The 17,133-nt window shown below is 39.7% G+C and overlaps 2 protein-coding genes across 12 annotated transcripts in view; one reads left to right on the top strand and one right to left on the bottom strand.

Annotated features, from left to right (window-relative positions):
* Positions 1-1,150, bottom strand: part of WDR3 (WD repeat domain 3) — a 29,229-nt gene extending 28,079 nt beyond the window's left edge. Inside the window, exon 1 of one of the 2 annotated variants that reach the window (XM_077842675.1) lies at positions 1,047-1,150. The gene's annotated coding sequence lies outside the window, so the exon portion shown is untranslated. The other variant, XM_077842674.1, reaches the window with a different exon arrangement.
* A 1-nt stretch (position 1,151) lies between these two features.
* GDAP2 (ganglioside induced differentiation associated protein 2) overlaps positions 1,152-17,133 on the top strand; it is a 146,766-nt gene continuing 130,784 nt past the window's right edge. For 8 of the 10 annotated variants that reach the window (XR_013348930.1, XR_013348931.1, XR_013348933.1 and 5 more), the window contains exons 1-3: positions 1,153-1,381; positions 9,318-9,558; positions 10,653-10,792. Coding sequence is in view for 3 of the 10 variants with exons in the window: in XM_077842676.1 (XP_077698802.1) it covers positions 9,383-9,558; positions 10,653-10,792 (316 nt within the window). In the remaining 7 variants the exon portion in view is untranslated. Of the gene's footprint in view, positions 1,382-1,458; positions 1,613-9,317; positions 9,559-10,652; positions 10,793-17,133 lie in introns of those variants that run through there. The other 2 variants (XM_077842678.1, XM_077842677.1) reach the window with 2 other exon arrangements.

A 17,133-nucleotide genomic window follows, 5' to 3' on the forward strand; every position in this document is an offset into this window, starting at 1 on the left:
TAGTTTTTTTTTTTTTTTTTTTTTAAATTTATGATAGTCACACACAGAGAGAAAGAGAGAGAGAGAGGGGCAGAGACACAGGCAGAGGGAGAAGCAGGCTCCATGCACCGGGAGCCCGACGTGGGATTCGATCCTGGGTCTCCAGGATCGCGCCCTGGGCCAAAGGCAGGCGCCAAACCGCTGCGCCACCCGGGGATCCCCATGGACCTAGTTTTAAGCGCCAAAGCCAGGTTCCAATCCAGTCAAATCCCAAAACCTCTTCTTTTTAACCACTAAGCTAAACTGCGCTTTGCCTCTGTCCCCTCTTTTGTCAGAAACTTCCGTCTAACTCATGGGTTTTCTGAAGTAGGATTCTTTTTTCTCTTTCCACTGCTTTCTGCTCCCCTGGGCTCCTGTGGGGGGGGGTTAGCTGGTCTCCTTCCTTGCCCCGCCACCTTGCTTTCGTCCTACTGTTGCTCTCACCTACAACAACGTGCACTGTCAGGTCGACCTATTTTATTAAGTCGGTGTTACCCTCTGAGGCCCACTTCCTCCGAGGCCAAACCATTCTCGCAGGCTTTTCCGTGGCCTGGATATTTGAACGCCTCGAAGTCCTCGAACACCTCGGCTCCGGTCTTCTGTATTTCACGTGCACGTGAAATTTCATCTCCCCGGCGAGGGGCCAGGGGTCACAACCTAGCCTTCCTCCGCGGCCTACCATCCCAACTTCCTGCCTACGGAGCCCCCCCAGACAACTCGCTTCTACGATGCCCTGACGCCGGGGGCAGTTACAGACCTGTCCGACGGCCCTACCCCGAGCCTTCAGTCAGGACACAGTGAGGAGGGCTCCGGGCACGGATCGCGCGGCCTCAGCATCCTCGGGACGGCGGGGGCCGAGCCCGGCGACCGTAGGTTCGCAGTCGCTCGGGGTCCCCTTCACACCCTAGCAGCCCGCCGCAAACGCCCGCGTCTCATCTGCTGCTGGCGCCGCCGAGGCCTCTACCAGGAGCGAGCAATCGCGAGCGGCGAGCAGGCGCCACCGACCGCCGGGCGCACGCAGCACTCACCTCCGCCTGCACGAGGCTCCCGGCCGCCTGGCCCCGCCCACAGGCCCCACCCCTTCCGGCTCCGCTCTGGACCCGCTTCCGCCCGGCATCCTTTGGGCCTCCGAGGAGGAAATGACGTAAGGCCGGAGTCGGGTCGGTGACGGCCGGCCGGTAGCGGAAGCCGGCGTTTGGCGGCTCCGTGCTCCTGCAGCTCGCTGCTCGCTTCTGCCTCCCGGGACTTTGACGCGCCAGGCCGCCGCGCTCCTGGCCAAGGGTGCCCGGGGATGCCGCTCGGCCGCTTTCTACGAGGAGCTTAAGCGGCCCGGCTGCCGCCCGGATGGGACCGCCGGGGTGCTGTGAGAGGCGGGACCGGGGCCGGGAGGGAAGGCGGGGCGGGGAGGGGCGGGGCGGGGCGGGGGGCGCGGCGGGAGGTGCTCGGACTCGGCCCGGGCTGGGGGTGCGGGTGGAGAGGGTTGGTGCTGTGCGCCCTCTGGAAGGATGAGCCCGCCTCTTCGTCCCCGGCGGCTAATCGGGCTCCTCTGGCCCGCGGCGCTGTCGGGGAGGACCTGTCGGCAAGACGGCACAGGGTAGGCAGATCTGGGCGGCGGGGACCGTGGCGCCGCGGCCGCTGGGAGGCAGGCTCCAGGCTGCAGGTGGGGCAGGGCGGCAGGGACTGCTGCCGGCTCCAGCCCCAGGGTCGAGTGTGTGTTGCAGTGCACGGGGACCCGAGGTTCCACAGCCCGAGGGCGGCTCGAGTCAGGTCCGAGTAGGGGCTAAGCCCAGGATGCTGAGTCGCCTGCATCCCTGCAGTCCCTGGAGTGCCATTGGTCTGGCTTTGTGTTTCCGCTCCCTGGCCACTTGAGGGGGAACTGCCCGCGGCCGACTCCTCCTTGCTTGGTAATTGAGGTCGAGGTGCTCTTGTCACCAGGTACACCCGAGCTTTTTCCCTCCTGCAGCTCTGGTCGGGCTTCTCTTCTTGGGCTGTACAGCAGTGTTCAAACTCGAGTTTCGACGTCTGTAGTTGTGGAAAATTAAAGCTAGCGTAGAGCAAGCAGTACGAAAGAAGTAAGCCCCTGCCTTCGCCTGTTGAACAGGATATCTGCAGCCAACCTAGAATCATCTGATTGTTTTCAGACGTGTTTTGCAATCGTAAGACATGTGCAGCCCCAGCCATTCTTTCACATTCAAGAAAATTGCAGTAGTAGCGAATGGAGGTGATGAGACTAGATAGATGTAGGTGTCTTGAAACAGGATTACTGTGGGTTGGATGAATGAGAAGGGAGGATATTGTGGCAACAGACTATTATTTCAGTAAGTTTCACGGGGAAGGGAGTATTTAGGTGGGTGTGTACGGTTACTATCTCCCGTAGGGGATGTGCATTATATCATTAAAGGGGGGGGGGGGGAAATGTGCGCTTCAGTAGAAAACTGCATAATCTAGATTCTATCTAGAAAGCCATTCCAAGAAAATTATTTTACGACTCTGCAGACTATAGATGACTAATGTCAATACTAAGTGATTTTTGTCTACAGACATGCAGATTCTGTCCTCTTAGAGATTCAGTGGAAGTTACCTTCCTGTACATTCATTTTAATATTCCTTATCTATTAATGTGTTCAATTTTGGGATTCCTCTTATGTATCACCTGCAGGCTTCTCTTTTGACTTGAATGTTTAATTCATTTTTACGTTTGAACGAGTCATGATTTTACTTGGATTTTTTTTTAAATGTCATGAAATATTATGGGAAGGAGCAATCACAAATTGAAAAGATAATTTTAATAAGAGTTGGTGTAAGAGCCACTTTGTGCTAAGTAAGATATGCATCATAAAATTCCCAATTCATACAGTATTAAAGAGTATAACCCTAATTTCTAATTTAAGTTTCAAATAGTTCAATATATTAGTACTTATAATTAAGACATAGTAAACTTTTTTAAATATGAAGATGGTACTATGGACTCACCATTGGAGCCTGTGCTTTGGATATTTTTGAATGACCATGTTAAATTTGACATAGGCCATTGACACCACTTAGAAATATTTTTGTTATACTGTATTTATTGGTGGCCTATCTAACGGCTTCAGTTTGTTTCTCCAACCTAAGTAACTTAAAAAAAAAAAAAAGTTATTTCCTTTTGCGTAGAATGATTTTTAAATATTATAGTAGATTTGATGTTGGGATGAAGGTATTATACACAAATATCTAATGTGCCCTGAAGTTTTAAATATTGGAATACAAGGCATAAAAAATGCAAGCCTGTAATTAATGCAAACACAGTGAAAGAGAGCTGGTAATTAATGGTCAAAAGCATGGACAGCTCTCTTCATACTTTTATCAAGGTCTGTCTAATCAATGTAAGCATTTTGAAGAACAAGCAAACAGATTTAAAGTTCCTGTTTTTCTCTTTTAAATGATACCATTTTCTTTTTATCCAGACAAAAGCCAGGTTATGCCGAGACATGATCCAGGGTATTTTGCCTGATTCCACTTAGTCCTAAACAATAAAAACCTCTCTAGCCAATCCAGTTATTCATATAAAGCATTATTTAGAGGACTTCTTACACTAAAAGATTGGAAGATTTGTTTAAAAAAAAAAAAAAGGCACTTAACCTAAACGTTGACAATATTGAGAAAAAAGACGAGCCGCAGGGTAATGAGAATGGTTTATACTCATAATGCATTTGAATTATAAACGATATAGAAAGTGTTCTCTTTGTATTTAGGTCCTCATTCATGAAGATACTAAAGGTAACCCTTAATATAGTATGGCTGAGGAAATAGGTATGATCCCTTCTGAAATCTTATGTTTGTCTCATGTAGAATTTTTTGATTCTGGACATATAGATGTCTTGCCTCAGGAGCCTTTAATACTAGGATTTAGTGTTTGCTTATAAAGCTGTTCAAAGTACAGAACTGATCAACTGATAGTGGAAAGTCTTGCTCCTCTTTACTGTTAACCAAAATTCTGGCTTTAGCTATAGATTACTCTACCCTTTCCCCCTCCCTCACCTGAGCACTCTGTGTTCTTCCTATCACTGAGGTTCTCATTCTGAGTCTGGGAACCTTCTCAAATTTATTTGCAACTCCGTGCTTGTGTGGGCTCATCATGTACTCACATTTTGGATGATAAAAAGGTCTTGACCTTTCATATGATTCTCAAAGGAGTCAGTGGCCCTAAGAATGTTAAGAACCATTATACCAAAAAAAAAAAAAAAAAAAAAAAAGAACCACTATACCTTAAACATCAGGGATCAGATTTTCCTGCCTAGCTTGGCTTTGCTGTGTTGGAGAAAAGGGAAGATTTAAATCTCTCTCTGGTGAGAAAAATCAATTTCTGCTCAGAGATGGAACTTAAAAGGAATTTTCCCTTTGTCAAATGCCATGACACTTTCTATAATGCCATTAAACTATGAGAGCTCTGAACTGTATTTATTACTCATTTAGTACCCAATATCTAATGGGTCACAGTGACTTTTAAGATCTGGGAAGAAGGTCCAACAAATTATATATATGGACAAGATGTGATTAAAGATATAGGAGAATCACCAGTAGTGTACCATCAAAGAAGGTAATAGAATTTGAAAGAAGGATCAATAATTAATGCAACTAAAAGTTTCTGGATTTGACATTTGTTTAGTCCTTGTTAGACCTTGAAAAAGCAGTTTTAGCATCGTTATCAGAGACGGAAGCAAAACTGGAGTAGGTTGAATGAATGGGAGAAAAGGAAATAGAACTGCAAAACAGATTGTGCCTATAAAGGTGAATGAATGGTGGAACAAGGAGTTTTGTGGGTGTCTGAAGAAGAAATGGGGTAGGAAATTTTTTTGAGAATAGGAGGACCAAGGGGAAGGAGAGGTCAGATATTGTAAAGGGAGAGTTATGACATTTTTTTTAGAGGAGAGCTGGCAGTAAAATGCGTAAAAGAAGGCAATTTGGCAGGCTTTAAAGTGTGGCACCTAGATGTGCCCTTACCTCTGTAAAACCCTTCTACTTTTGATCTCAACCATCACTTTCTGGAAAAGACATTCTCTGCTTCTCCAAATCTAAATTAGCCTTCCACCTTGTTCTTTACAGAATACTTCTCACAGATACTATGTATTATTATGATTATCATTTGTGATTATGCATTTGTGAGTCTGTCTGTTCCATTAGAGTCTCCATAACTAGCAATACTTGAATAAAGGAACGAATATAGTAGGCAAATAAGCATTTATTACTGGCAATTTGTATGGATCATGAATTCAGTAGCAGCTTAGTTTTGTGGTTCTGGCTCATGAGGGTTTCTCATGAGGTTGCAATCAGGATGTCAGCTGGGCTGAAGTCATTTGAAGCCCAATTAAGTCTGGAAGATCCAGGGTGATTCCTTCACCTGCCTGGGCATTGATACTGGTTGTTGGCAGGAACCCTCAAGTTCTTCCCACGGGGGCCTTTTCATGGGTTGCTTGAGTGTCCCGCATCATGCAAGCTAATTCCTCCAGAGCAAGCACTTCAAGAAAGAGCACAATATCTTTTATGACTCATCCTTGGAAGGCGTATACTGTCATTTCTGCAGTATCCTGTTGGTTACATGGGTCAGCCCTATTCATAATAGGAGGCAGCTATACAGGGGCATAGATATCAGGAAGCAGGTATCATTGAAGGATATCTTGGAGGATGTTTACCACAGGTGCTATGTGGTATAGTATAGAGAGTCACCCAAGAATTATTAAAACAGTTTCCTAATAGGGTTGATGGAGGGCCTAGTCGAAAACATGAATTTGTCTTGGCAGAAGACAGGATAATTACTAATTGTTTTTTTTTTTCTAGTAGTATAAGCAGGATTAGGAAAAATAGATGTTGATTGATCTAGGTGTTAGGAATTAACAAATCATTACAAGGGCAGGCATTGAGATAAATAAGTGTATCTTAATTTAGTTATTTGTGTTTGGTCTTGGTGCTCATTAGAGTCTTTGACAGCAAGTGTTTTAGTTTCTGCCACACACGGAGACAAATTTTTATCTCCACAGTGGTGCAGGTGACTTTCACATTGGCTCTGAAAAAGTTGTAACAACTTTTATTGTGCCTTGCCTTGTGCCAAATTATATCATTTAGTCCTCACAATAATTCTAGAAGTATATTATTTTTGAAATAAGGAAAACCCTGGCTTGCAGTCAAGGATAACATACTGTTAGGTCCTAGACCTAAACTCAGGCCTGCTGATAACAGAGCCCAGGCTTTCACATAGTACCACCCTGCCTCTCCTTCAGTAGTATAGTTGCATGTGGAAATATTTATCTCAAAAACGCTAAAGAAGCCAGATTAAAACTTGTACATATGTTACAATTTTACCTATCATAGGAAAAGTTAGGAACTCAAAAAAATTTGGTTTTTCCTTTTTTTTTCTTAAATGTTCTTTAATGCTCTTAGAAAGAAAAGTTATTTTAAAGAAGTGATTTTGTCCTGAAAGTTAACACTAGAGTTTGCAAAATGAAAACTAACTTTTATGTGTAACGGAATTTTTTTATATTATACTTAAGTTTTCGCATGAGTCCTAGTCCTCAAAAATCTGTGAATAATTTTTTAAAGTGTGAATTTCTGCAAAGTGTCATTCTGTTGAGCTTCAGGCAGTTCAGCCATGGAAAATGCATGTAGTCTCTCTTTGTCCTCTATTCAGCTTGTCCAGCTCAGGTTTGAATACAGCAGATCTCGTGGTTGCCTCCAATTTCAAAGGCCAATCAGTTGGCCCAAACACCAACTTCTAAACATTAGTTTCTTTATTTCAAAATAATTTCAAAGGCAGATTTTGTATCAAATAAGAATAATCCTGGGATCCCTGGGTGGCGCAGCGGTTTAGCGCCTGCCTTTGGCCCAGGGCGCGATCCTGGAGACCCGGGATCGAATCCCACGTCAGGCTCCCGGTGCATGGAGCCTGCTTCTCCCTCTGCCTGTGTCTCTGCCTCTCTCTCTCTCTCTCTCTCTCTCTCTGTGTGACTATCATAAAAAAAAAAAAAAAGAATAATCCTCTCAGAAATTGTTAAATAGATCATCACATTTCCTACTCCACCGTGCTGGTTCAGGAATTAGCAGATCGTGCCTGATCCACGGTTCATTGCACTTAGTTTCTCACATTTCTCAGCAAGAAACACCAAGGAATTAGATGTAAGAAGGCATGTTTGTTCTCCTGGCCTCTAACAACAAACATTAGGATCACACAGGAAAACCTATCAAGAGGTTCACTTGCTACCTTTTGTTCCCAGATTGTTGGTCTGCTTAGTGTTACCAGAGACCTCTACCTTACAAAACCCACTAATTAATTCCCAGTCCTGTTACTCAGCATTTCAGTAGTATTTACCTTAGCTGATCCTCAAGCCCTCCTCAGAATACTTCCATCACTTGGCTTTTAGGTTACCATACTTTCATGGTGTTCTTCCTGTCTTATCAATCCCCTTTATTTCATTTTTTGACTTGTCCTCTTTCCAGCCTGTACGTTTTACCTTAGGACTCAGTCCTCTGATCTCTTTTCTCCATTCATATTGTGTCTGTTGGTAATCCTGTCCAGTTCCTACAGCCTTAAATGACACCCACAGTCTGAGTCTTCCAAATTTATGTCTGTAGCCCAACCTCTCCTCTGAGCTCTAGCCTCATGTAGCTAATTGTGTGTCTTACATCAGTACTTGGCCAAATGAGGGGCATTTCAAAATTTACACGTGTAAAAAACATGAGGAAAAATGACCTTGCCACTCCCACCGCACAACCTACTCCAGCCTCCCCCTTCCCTGTAAATAGCATTAGCATCTATATAGTTACTCAAGGAAAAAATCTAAGAGTTACCTTTGATTCTGTTATTTTCCTTTACCCTTCATATTCATTTAGCACATCTTGTTGACTCTAAGACTCTACCTTTCAAAATACGTTCCAAATCCAACCATCTCTTGTCACTGTCTCACTTAGATCACTGCAGCCATTTTCTGCTGGTCTCTTGTTTTACTCTCACCCCCACTCGATTTCACTGCAGCTAATCTGATCAAGGGTTATTTATATTAAGTCATTCCCTCTATCAAGATCCTCTAACAACTTCCCGCCCATATTTATAGTAAGACTGAACCTTCTTATCATGGCTTCCACACTGCATCATCCAGCCTTTCTCTCTCACTCCAGCCTCATCACCTACTACTCATTACCTAGCTTATTCTGTTCTATCCAGAGCAGTCTCCTTGCCCTTCCTAGAATACAGCTCCCTCCAGCTCCTTCCTTCCCTTTGGGTCTTTTCTCTTAGTATGTCCTCTGCCTGAAATACTCTGCAGGGCTTCCCATGCCTATATCCATTTATTTAGCTCTCTACTCAGATACTACCTTTTCTTCTCATCATATTACTGCTTCCATTCTGTTGGATACCTGCTTGCTTGCTTAGTTATCGTTTATCATCTCCTCTCCAGGAAGCATAAGCTCAGTAAGTGTGTGGACTTGCGCTGTCTTACTCACCAGTATATCTCCAGTGCCTAGAACAGTACCTAATACACAATGAATGCTTATAAAGATTTGTTGAATGAATGAATCTACAATTTTGCTGAAACAGCCGTCTGACTTCTTGGTAAATTAAATATCCTTACTTCTCATTGTAATACCTGATACTGTGTGTCTTACTATCACCCTCTTCTAATTTCTATATTTCTGTACAGCCAACATCCCACCACATTTGTGTCTCATGCCATACCTTATAAATTGTCCAGTTCTGTTAATTCTTGGTATTTTGCCTCTCAAATCCATGCTGCCTTCTCCATCTGCTCTATTAAGTTCAGACTTTTCTTACCTCTTTACTTCTTGATTGCAGGAACCTCCCTGCTTCTCATTTTGTCTTACTCAGTTGTCATTAGGATCTTACCTCCATATTATCAATTTGACTGAACTTTTACTTTTTTTGACTGAACTCTGCAAATTGTGCATATTACTTATTTTTATATCTCTTGCAGCACCTAACACTCCCCCCTTCCCCCAATAGCAAATATTCAGTGAATGTTGACTGAATTGACCTGTATTCTGGAAAGCAGAACTGGTGGGCCATGTGATTATTTTAATGGCTATGATTCTCTGAAAAGAATTTGTGCTTAAATAATTCCCCTTTCTTCCTGGTTTAGAGAAATTATAGCAATTCTTTGTTGTATATTGGTTTTCATGGAATATTTTAAGCGACTAATCATACAATGTCCTATTAGAGCATTTCACAGTAGAGATTTTTTTTTTTTTTATCTAATAGAAGTAAAGTAGTATCTGTACTTCTCTATTAAAACAGTTCTTTCTTTTCTTTTAAGCTAAAGTCTCCAGTGAATATTGAATTGCTAAGGAATTTGGGGAAAGAAGCTGAAGTTCCCATTCCATGGATCCCTTGGGTGCACCTTCCCAGTTTGTGGATGTGGATACACTATCAAGCTGGGGCGACTCGTGGGAAGATGAATTAAATACTTCTGATAGTGCAGCTGAGACATTTCAGGAAAACACTATTAGATCACCTTTTCTTTACAATAAGGATATCAATGGGAAAGTGGTTCTTTGGTAATTCTTTGATTAAATTATATCATGTTATAATGTTACAGTAGTACTCATAATAATTTCTTCTAAATTTTTTCTTGTTTCTTCTAAACTTTTTTTTTTTTTCGGTAAGGCCTAGCATTGTTGAATTATTGTTTTGCTTATACTTAGAGTTTTATTGAGGTATAATTGGCATACAATAAACTCCACATTTTTAAAGTGTTACAGTTGGGTGAATTTTGACTTGTATGTATCCATGAACCTGCTATCTCACTTTGATCACCACAATCAAGATAGTTAATATTTTTATCACTCTCAAAAGTATTTTTTTTGTGTCCCTTGGTAATCCTTCTTGCCTCCTACCTCCCCAACTCCACATTCTCAAGCAAATATTGATCTTTCTTCACTATAGATTTGTTTGCATTTCCCAGAGTCAATAAGTGGTTTTTCACATATTCACAAAGTTGTATAACCATCACCACAGTTAATTTTAGAACATTTTCATCACCCCAAAGTCCTATACCCATTAAGAGTCATTCCTCATTTACCCCATCTCACAGCTGTAGCCAACCACTTATCTACTTTCTCTGTGTATAGATTTGTATCTGCTGGACATTTCATGTAAATGAAATCAATTGTGATTTAGTATAACATTTTGAAGGTTCATCCATGTTGTAGTATGAATCAGTACTACATTCCTTTCTATGGCCAAATAATCCATTGTATGGATATACCTATCACATTTATCAGTTTATCAGTTCACTAACTGATAGACCTTTGGATTATTCCATTTTTAGCTATCATAAATAATGCTGCTGTGGTATACTCTTGAAACCAGCCACTTTTAGCATGTAGAAGCATTCTATTACAGTGAAAGAGAAATACAGAAAAAACAAAGGCATATTATGAGGGTTCTGTGGGTTTCAGGGTTGTAGCATTTGCATTGAAGATTTGTCTCCCTGAGTTCAGAATTGCTTTTCTGCTATTGCTTAAGCTTGTGAGCTACCAAAACCAACATTATGAAGGGAGTGAGGATAGAATGTCTTGAAAGAATTACCAGTTAGCTTTCTTATCTACCTCTCATCCCCACGGTTGTTTTTTGTTTATCATTTCCTCAGGAAAGGAGATGTGGCATTACTGAACTGTACAGCCATTGTGAATACCAGCAATGAAAATCTTACAGATAAGAACCCGGTGTCAGAGAGTATCTTCATGCTTGCGGGGCCTGATTTGAAGGAGGATCTCCAGAAACTTAAGGGTGAGTGAGATTTCTTAGGTATAGTGTTGCTTTTATTTTTGGTATTTGAAGAAGCATGTTTTGCATTTAGTGAGAATACTAACTAGATGTAGCTGTTTTGTTGTTGTTTAGACTACATAAAAACAGTTTTTGAAAATCCCACATTGTGTTAGAAATGGAACACTGAAACTACTCTCAGTAAAACTCTGTCATGTTCTTGAATTTGAAAATGACAGTCACTGTAGCCACTTAAATCTTTGGTAGTGCTTTCTTGGCCATATATTTTTCTTGCACTAGTAAGCCTTGCAAAACAACTATCCTTTCTCTAAACTGAAACATTTTATCATAATTTGATATTGATAGAGAACTTTTTTACATACCTTGTGGAAAGCAAATGTTGCACTTTGGAAGTTGACTTATCCAAAATGCATTGTAAGAGCAAAATATATTCTTTTTTTTTTTTATTTTTATTTATTTATGATAGTCACAGAGAGAGAGAGAGAGAGAGAGAGGCAGAGACACAGGCAGAGGGAGAAGCAGGCTCCATGCACCGGGGGCCCGATGTGGGATTCGATCCTGGGTCTCCAGGATCGCGCCCTGGGCCAAAGGCAGGCGCTAAACCGCTGCGCCACCCGGGGATCCCGCAAAATATATTCTTGTTTAATTTTGCACTGCTCCTTTTTTCTTAACCAAAACATTCTTCTGAGAATATTTCATTGGAAATGGGGACAGATAGAGTTCTAGTAGTTCAGAATCTTGTTTATTTTATTTGCATTCATTTTCATAAATTACCAACTTAGTAAACCAGGTTACTGTTATTTGAGCCCAAATAGAATATTGTGAAATTCAATTATCCCATTTTATAAAAAGTATTTATGAAATACAGCAGTGTTTCTTAAAATGTAAACAAGAAATCTCAGCTATATAAAATCTTGATTTCTTTGACCTCTAACATTTAACCATGAAAACTGGTTTCTAACCTAATAGGGGTATTGGAATTTGAACAGGAATGCATAATAATGCTGACCCCATGAAAGAGAGGATAGAGAGAGAAGAATTATATTATCTGATCAAGAAACTGAACTCTGACTATGATAGCAGAAGGAGGAAAAAAGCCCTTAATTAAACTAAAAATGTGATACTATGAAGAACATGTAGAAACTAGAAAATGTTGTAGAGATAATACTGAGAAGTTCTTTGATGAAAGTAATAGAGAAGCTGGTCTGGAAAAATTCCTTATGGCCTGTGTGTATGTATGTGTGTGTGTGTATTCTCACATCTTAGAGCTGGACTTATAGATAAGAAAAAAGGAAGTAATAAAATTTAATACAAGCATACAAATGAAACTTCAGTATTTAACAGTATGTGTTTGAAAGTCTCAGAGCAGGAGTTCATATTATAACTCTGCTCTTCCCTGTGTAATGTAAAACCAATTACTTCATATCTGGGCCTGAGTTTCCTTCTCTCTAAAGTGGGCATGATAATAGTCCCTACCTTAGTTTCCGACACATAACAAGAGATTAGTGAGTATTTGGGGATGTAAACAGTATCATGAAAATCAAATTTAAAAACGAACATTAAGTGCTAGGCACGTTCTAAGTGTTTAATGTTATTACTGGTGTTAGCTACAGGCCTCAGTTGTTTAATGAGTTGTTGACAACCTGAAGAGAGATTATTTGTGATGCACCGAGGGCTGGATACTTAATCCTGTCCCCTTTTTGCATTTTCAGTAACAACTTCATAAGTGATACAAAGTGTGACTTCCAAAATTTGTAGGTGATAGAAGCTGAGAGGAGTTAATAGGAGATTTTGGATATTAGACCAAAAAATTTTAAATATTCTGAACTGACTGGAAGTATGAGCCAAAAAATGAAAACATTTACAGGGATGAATGCAAAAGTCTTGGAATAAGCTTAAAACCTTAATTATCCAAATTCAGGTTGGGGAAGCCCAGTTTGATATCCCTTATTATACAAGAAATTATTTGCTATCAGTAAAATGTCTTTATCATTTACTCCATTTTTCAGGCAAAAAACTTTAGGGTTAACACTATTCATTATCCCCCGCATAAAGTCTGTCATCAAGCCATAAATAGATCTTGAATCTCTTTATCACCACAACCTCTAGTCTAGCCTATCCTGCCATCATCTCCCCTGTGGACTATAGCCCTAGCTTCCCTTTCAGCTGATCTACCTACATTCATTCTTCTTTACCTAAATATATCTTCCATATACAGTAAGCATTTGCTTTTTAAATTGTAAATCCCTTCTTATTGTTTCTCTGCTTTGAACCACTTAGTGGCCTCCCATTACACAGAAAATGCAGACTCCTTAAACTGGACCCCAAGGACTTGCAAGATTTCAGTTGCTTGCCTCCAGGCTTCTTCCATGTCCCCTTTCCCATCCTTACCATACTTGAATCAAACTGATCTTCTTTAATTGCCTTGTCATTTAGTTCCTTTTCAATTTTGGAAGTACTTTGCTCTTTCTCTTAGTTTTTAACTCTTATTGTTAAGTCTTTGCTTATATCTCTTCCTCAAAGCACTGTTTGATTTACTTTAGTGCCCAGTCTCCTCATGATATATGCCCCTAGCCTGTAGTATTTCTCTTTGGGGCTTTTACCACATTTGTAATTTCATAAACTGTTTACATGATGACAGTGTTTCCATTAAATTTTGCCCTCCATGAGGACCGGGATTGTATGTCTTATTGGTCTTCATCTGTCCTATACCAAGAATGGTGGAAGCATCCTTTAAGTAGTAGATGAATAACTAAAAATTCTCTGGGATTTTGGCTAACTAGACTCAGCGGTGATAACTGGTCTCATTTCTACTGAAAACACTAACAGTATCAGATTATATCACTAGAAATATAACATCATAGAGAAGGGTAACTTGTTATCAGCTTAAAATAGACTCTTATGTCTATAAGATGTTTTATGTAAGCTTCATAGTACCCATTGTATCCAAGAAAAAAACTATAATAGATATATAAAATATAAAGGGATTAAAGCATACCAGTAAGAATAATGCACAAAGGAAGACAATAAGAGAACAAAGGAAATAAAAAAAAAAAAAAAACAGGAAGCAGTTAACAAAAGGGCAATAGTAATTCCTTACCTAGCAATAATTACTTTAAGCATAAAAGGACTAAATTCTCCAATCAAAAGACACAGAGTAGTTGATGGATTTAAAAAAAAAAATCCAACAATATAGTGTCTACAGGAGATTCACTTTAGCTTTAATGACACACACAAGCTGAAAGTAAAGGGATGGTAAAAGCTATTCTATGCAAACGGAAACCAAAAGAGAACAGGAGTGCCTCTATTTATGCTAGATAAAACAGACTTTCAGTCAAAATTGGTCACAGGAGATAGAGGAGGTCACTATATGGTGATAAAGTGGTCAGTTCACCAAAGGGCTGTAACAGTTGTAAATATATACATACCCAATACTGAAGCACCTAAATATTTAAGGCAAATATTAATAGACCTAAATGGAGGAACAAACAGCAATACAGTAATAGTTGGGGACCACAGAATACCACTTTCAACACTGAATAGATCCTCTAGACAAAATTAATAAGGAAACAGGGCCTGAATTATATTATAGACCAAATGGACATAATAGACATATATAGACCATTCCATCCAACAGCACCAAATACATTTTTCTCAAGCATGCACAGAACATTCTCCAGGATAGATTGTATATTGGGCCATGTATCAAGCCCTATTAAATTTAAGAAGATTGAAAACATATCAAGTATCTTTGACCACAATGGTGTGAAACTAGAAATCAGTAATAGGAGGAAAACCTAAAAATTCATAAGTACATAGAAATTGATACATTCCTGAGCAATCAGTCGGGCAAGAAAAAATCAAAAGGGAAATCAGAAAGTATATCAAAACAAATGAAAATACAACATACCAAAATTTATGGTATATATTAAAAATAGTCCTAGGAGAGAAACCCATAGCAGTAAATTCCCACATATTAGGAGAAAGATCTCAAATAAACATCCTACTTTAAACCTCAGGACTTAGAAAATGAAGAATAGTCTAAGCCCCAAATTAGCAGAGGGGAGGAAATAATAAAGTCTGGGGTGGAAATAAAAGAAATAGAAACTAGAAGGAATTTGGAAAAAAAAATCAATGAAAAAGGAGCTCATTTTGAAAAACAAAATTGACAGATCTTTAGCTAGCTAGACTAACCAAGAAAAAGCACTCAAAATTATAAATGAGGTGATATTATTACAACTGAACCATAGAAATACAAAGGATCGTGGGAGACTGCTATGAACAATTATAAGAGCCAACATATTGGGTAACCTAGAAGAAATGGATAAATTCCTAGAAACCAACAGACTGCCAGGACTAAATCGTGAAGAAACAGAAAATCTAAACAGACCAAAAGGAAGTTGAATCAGTAATCAAAAACTTCCCAACAAAGATAAGCCTAAGACTTGGTGGCTTCCTGGTGAATTCTATCATACATTTAAAAGAATAACAATTTTCCTCAAACTCTTCCCAAAAATTGAAAAGAACACTTCTGAACTCATTTTATGAAACTAGCATTACCCTGATACCAAAGCTAGGTAAAGACACTGCAGGAAAACTACAGTCCTATATTCCTGATGAACATAGATGCAAAAATTTTCAGCAAAATGCTAGCAAACCAAATTCAGTAGTACATTAAAAGGATTATACACCATGATCATACACCACATTTTCTTTATTGATTTATCTTTTATTGATTTGATAGATCAAATATATCTATCTGTATATATTTATACACATACACACAATGGGATATTATTCAGCCATAAGAAGGAAATCTTACCATTTGTGACAACGTACAGTGTTACATGTTGATTATGCCTCAATAAAACTGGTGACGGTGAGGGGAAGAAGTACAGCATCAGAGTCAAGAATGACCTTTATTCTGTCGTGGTAGGACCTGTAATATACAGTATTCATCTTAATTTTGTTACTACTTTTCAAGAGTGATGATAAACTGCACTACACCTTAAAGAAAATGATTAGCCTGGTATACACTGTGCAAACCATATTACTTGAAGTTATAGTTTAAAGAGCTAGGGCTGGCATAGAGAAGATTTGAGGGAAACATGATCATTTTTCTCAAATACTTGAAAAAGTTCCATAGTGAAGAGAATGAAAGATAATTTTGTTGTGTTCCTAGGATCCTTGGTGGGAAGATACATAAAACTTTCTTTCAGTTCATTTAGAGAGAATTCTCTAGGAAGTGGAGCTTCCTAAAAATAGAAAGGATAGATTAGGCCTATTCTACCTATTGTACTTTCAAAAAAAAAAAAAAATAGTGTGTTTGTGTGTATGTATGTTTGTATCTCAGTCTTATATCCAGTCTTGAATTTAGGAATTTTACAAGCCTAAAGCTGTGTAGGGTGGTTTGGTAAAGAATGTGAAATTGATGGCATGCCCAGGTGGCTCAGCAGTTGAGTGCCTGCCTTCGGCCCAGAGTGTGATCCTGGAGTCCCGGGATCGAGCCCCACATCAGGCTCCCTGCATGGAGCCTGCTTCTCCTGCTGCCTATGTCTCTGCCTCTCTCTCTCTCTCTCTCTCTGTGTGTGTGTGTCTCATGAATAAATAAAATCTTAAAAAAGAATGTGATATTGATAACGATGTTTAGCTTTAGAGTCAGAAATAGCATCTAACAATAATTCACCTCTCTACTTGTTTCTGGGCAAGTATATGTGTAATTAAGTACTTAAGTAAATCTTAAGTAGCATAAATAATAAGCTTAAGTATCTCATGTGCAAAATGAGGAGAAAAATACTTTCTTCTCCCATCACTGTATATTTTTGCTGCTTAAATGTTCTATCACTTGGTACTTACATGCACAGGTTTGCTAGGATGGGAGTACTCTGTTCTCTTTATGAATAGGACTCTTTGGTATAAGCATTAAGACAATTTTAATGTTTCTTACTGTGAGTTTTGGGATTTAGAAGTAAGTGAAGTTGAAAAGTACTAACTAATCTTTAATACTCAGATATATTCAGGTTATCATTGCAGCAGTGCTCCTTGGCAGAGGATGTAGTCAGGGATAGATGACAAACTTGGACAGAGCTATGACTGGAGTGAACTTGGACTTACTCAGTAAATTTGTATCTGTTTTACAGGAATTAAAAATACTTTCAGGACTGTGTTTTAACTGTTCATAATGATGTCAAGATTTGGGCTTTGGATTAGAAGAAATCTGAGCAAATGGAAGATTGGGAAGCAATGCAGTAGTACTTAGCATAAATCTAGTCTCCACAGAGTTCTGAGTTTTGGTTAACAGTCACTAAAGGAAAGGTAGGACTCCCAAAACCAGAGTATCCTGA

This window comes from Canis aureus, chromosome 12 (genome assembly GCF_053574225.1).
Source record: "Canis aureus isolate CA01 chromosome 12, VMU_Caureus_v.1.0, whole genome shotgun sequence".
Taxonomy (NCBI): domain Eukaryota; kingdom Metazoa; phylum Chordata; class Mammalia; order Carnivora; family Canidae; genus Canis; species Canis aureus.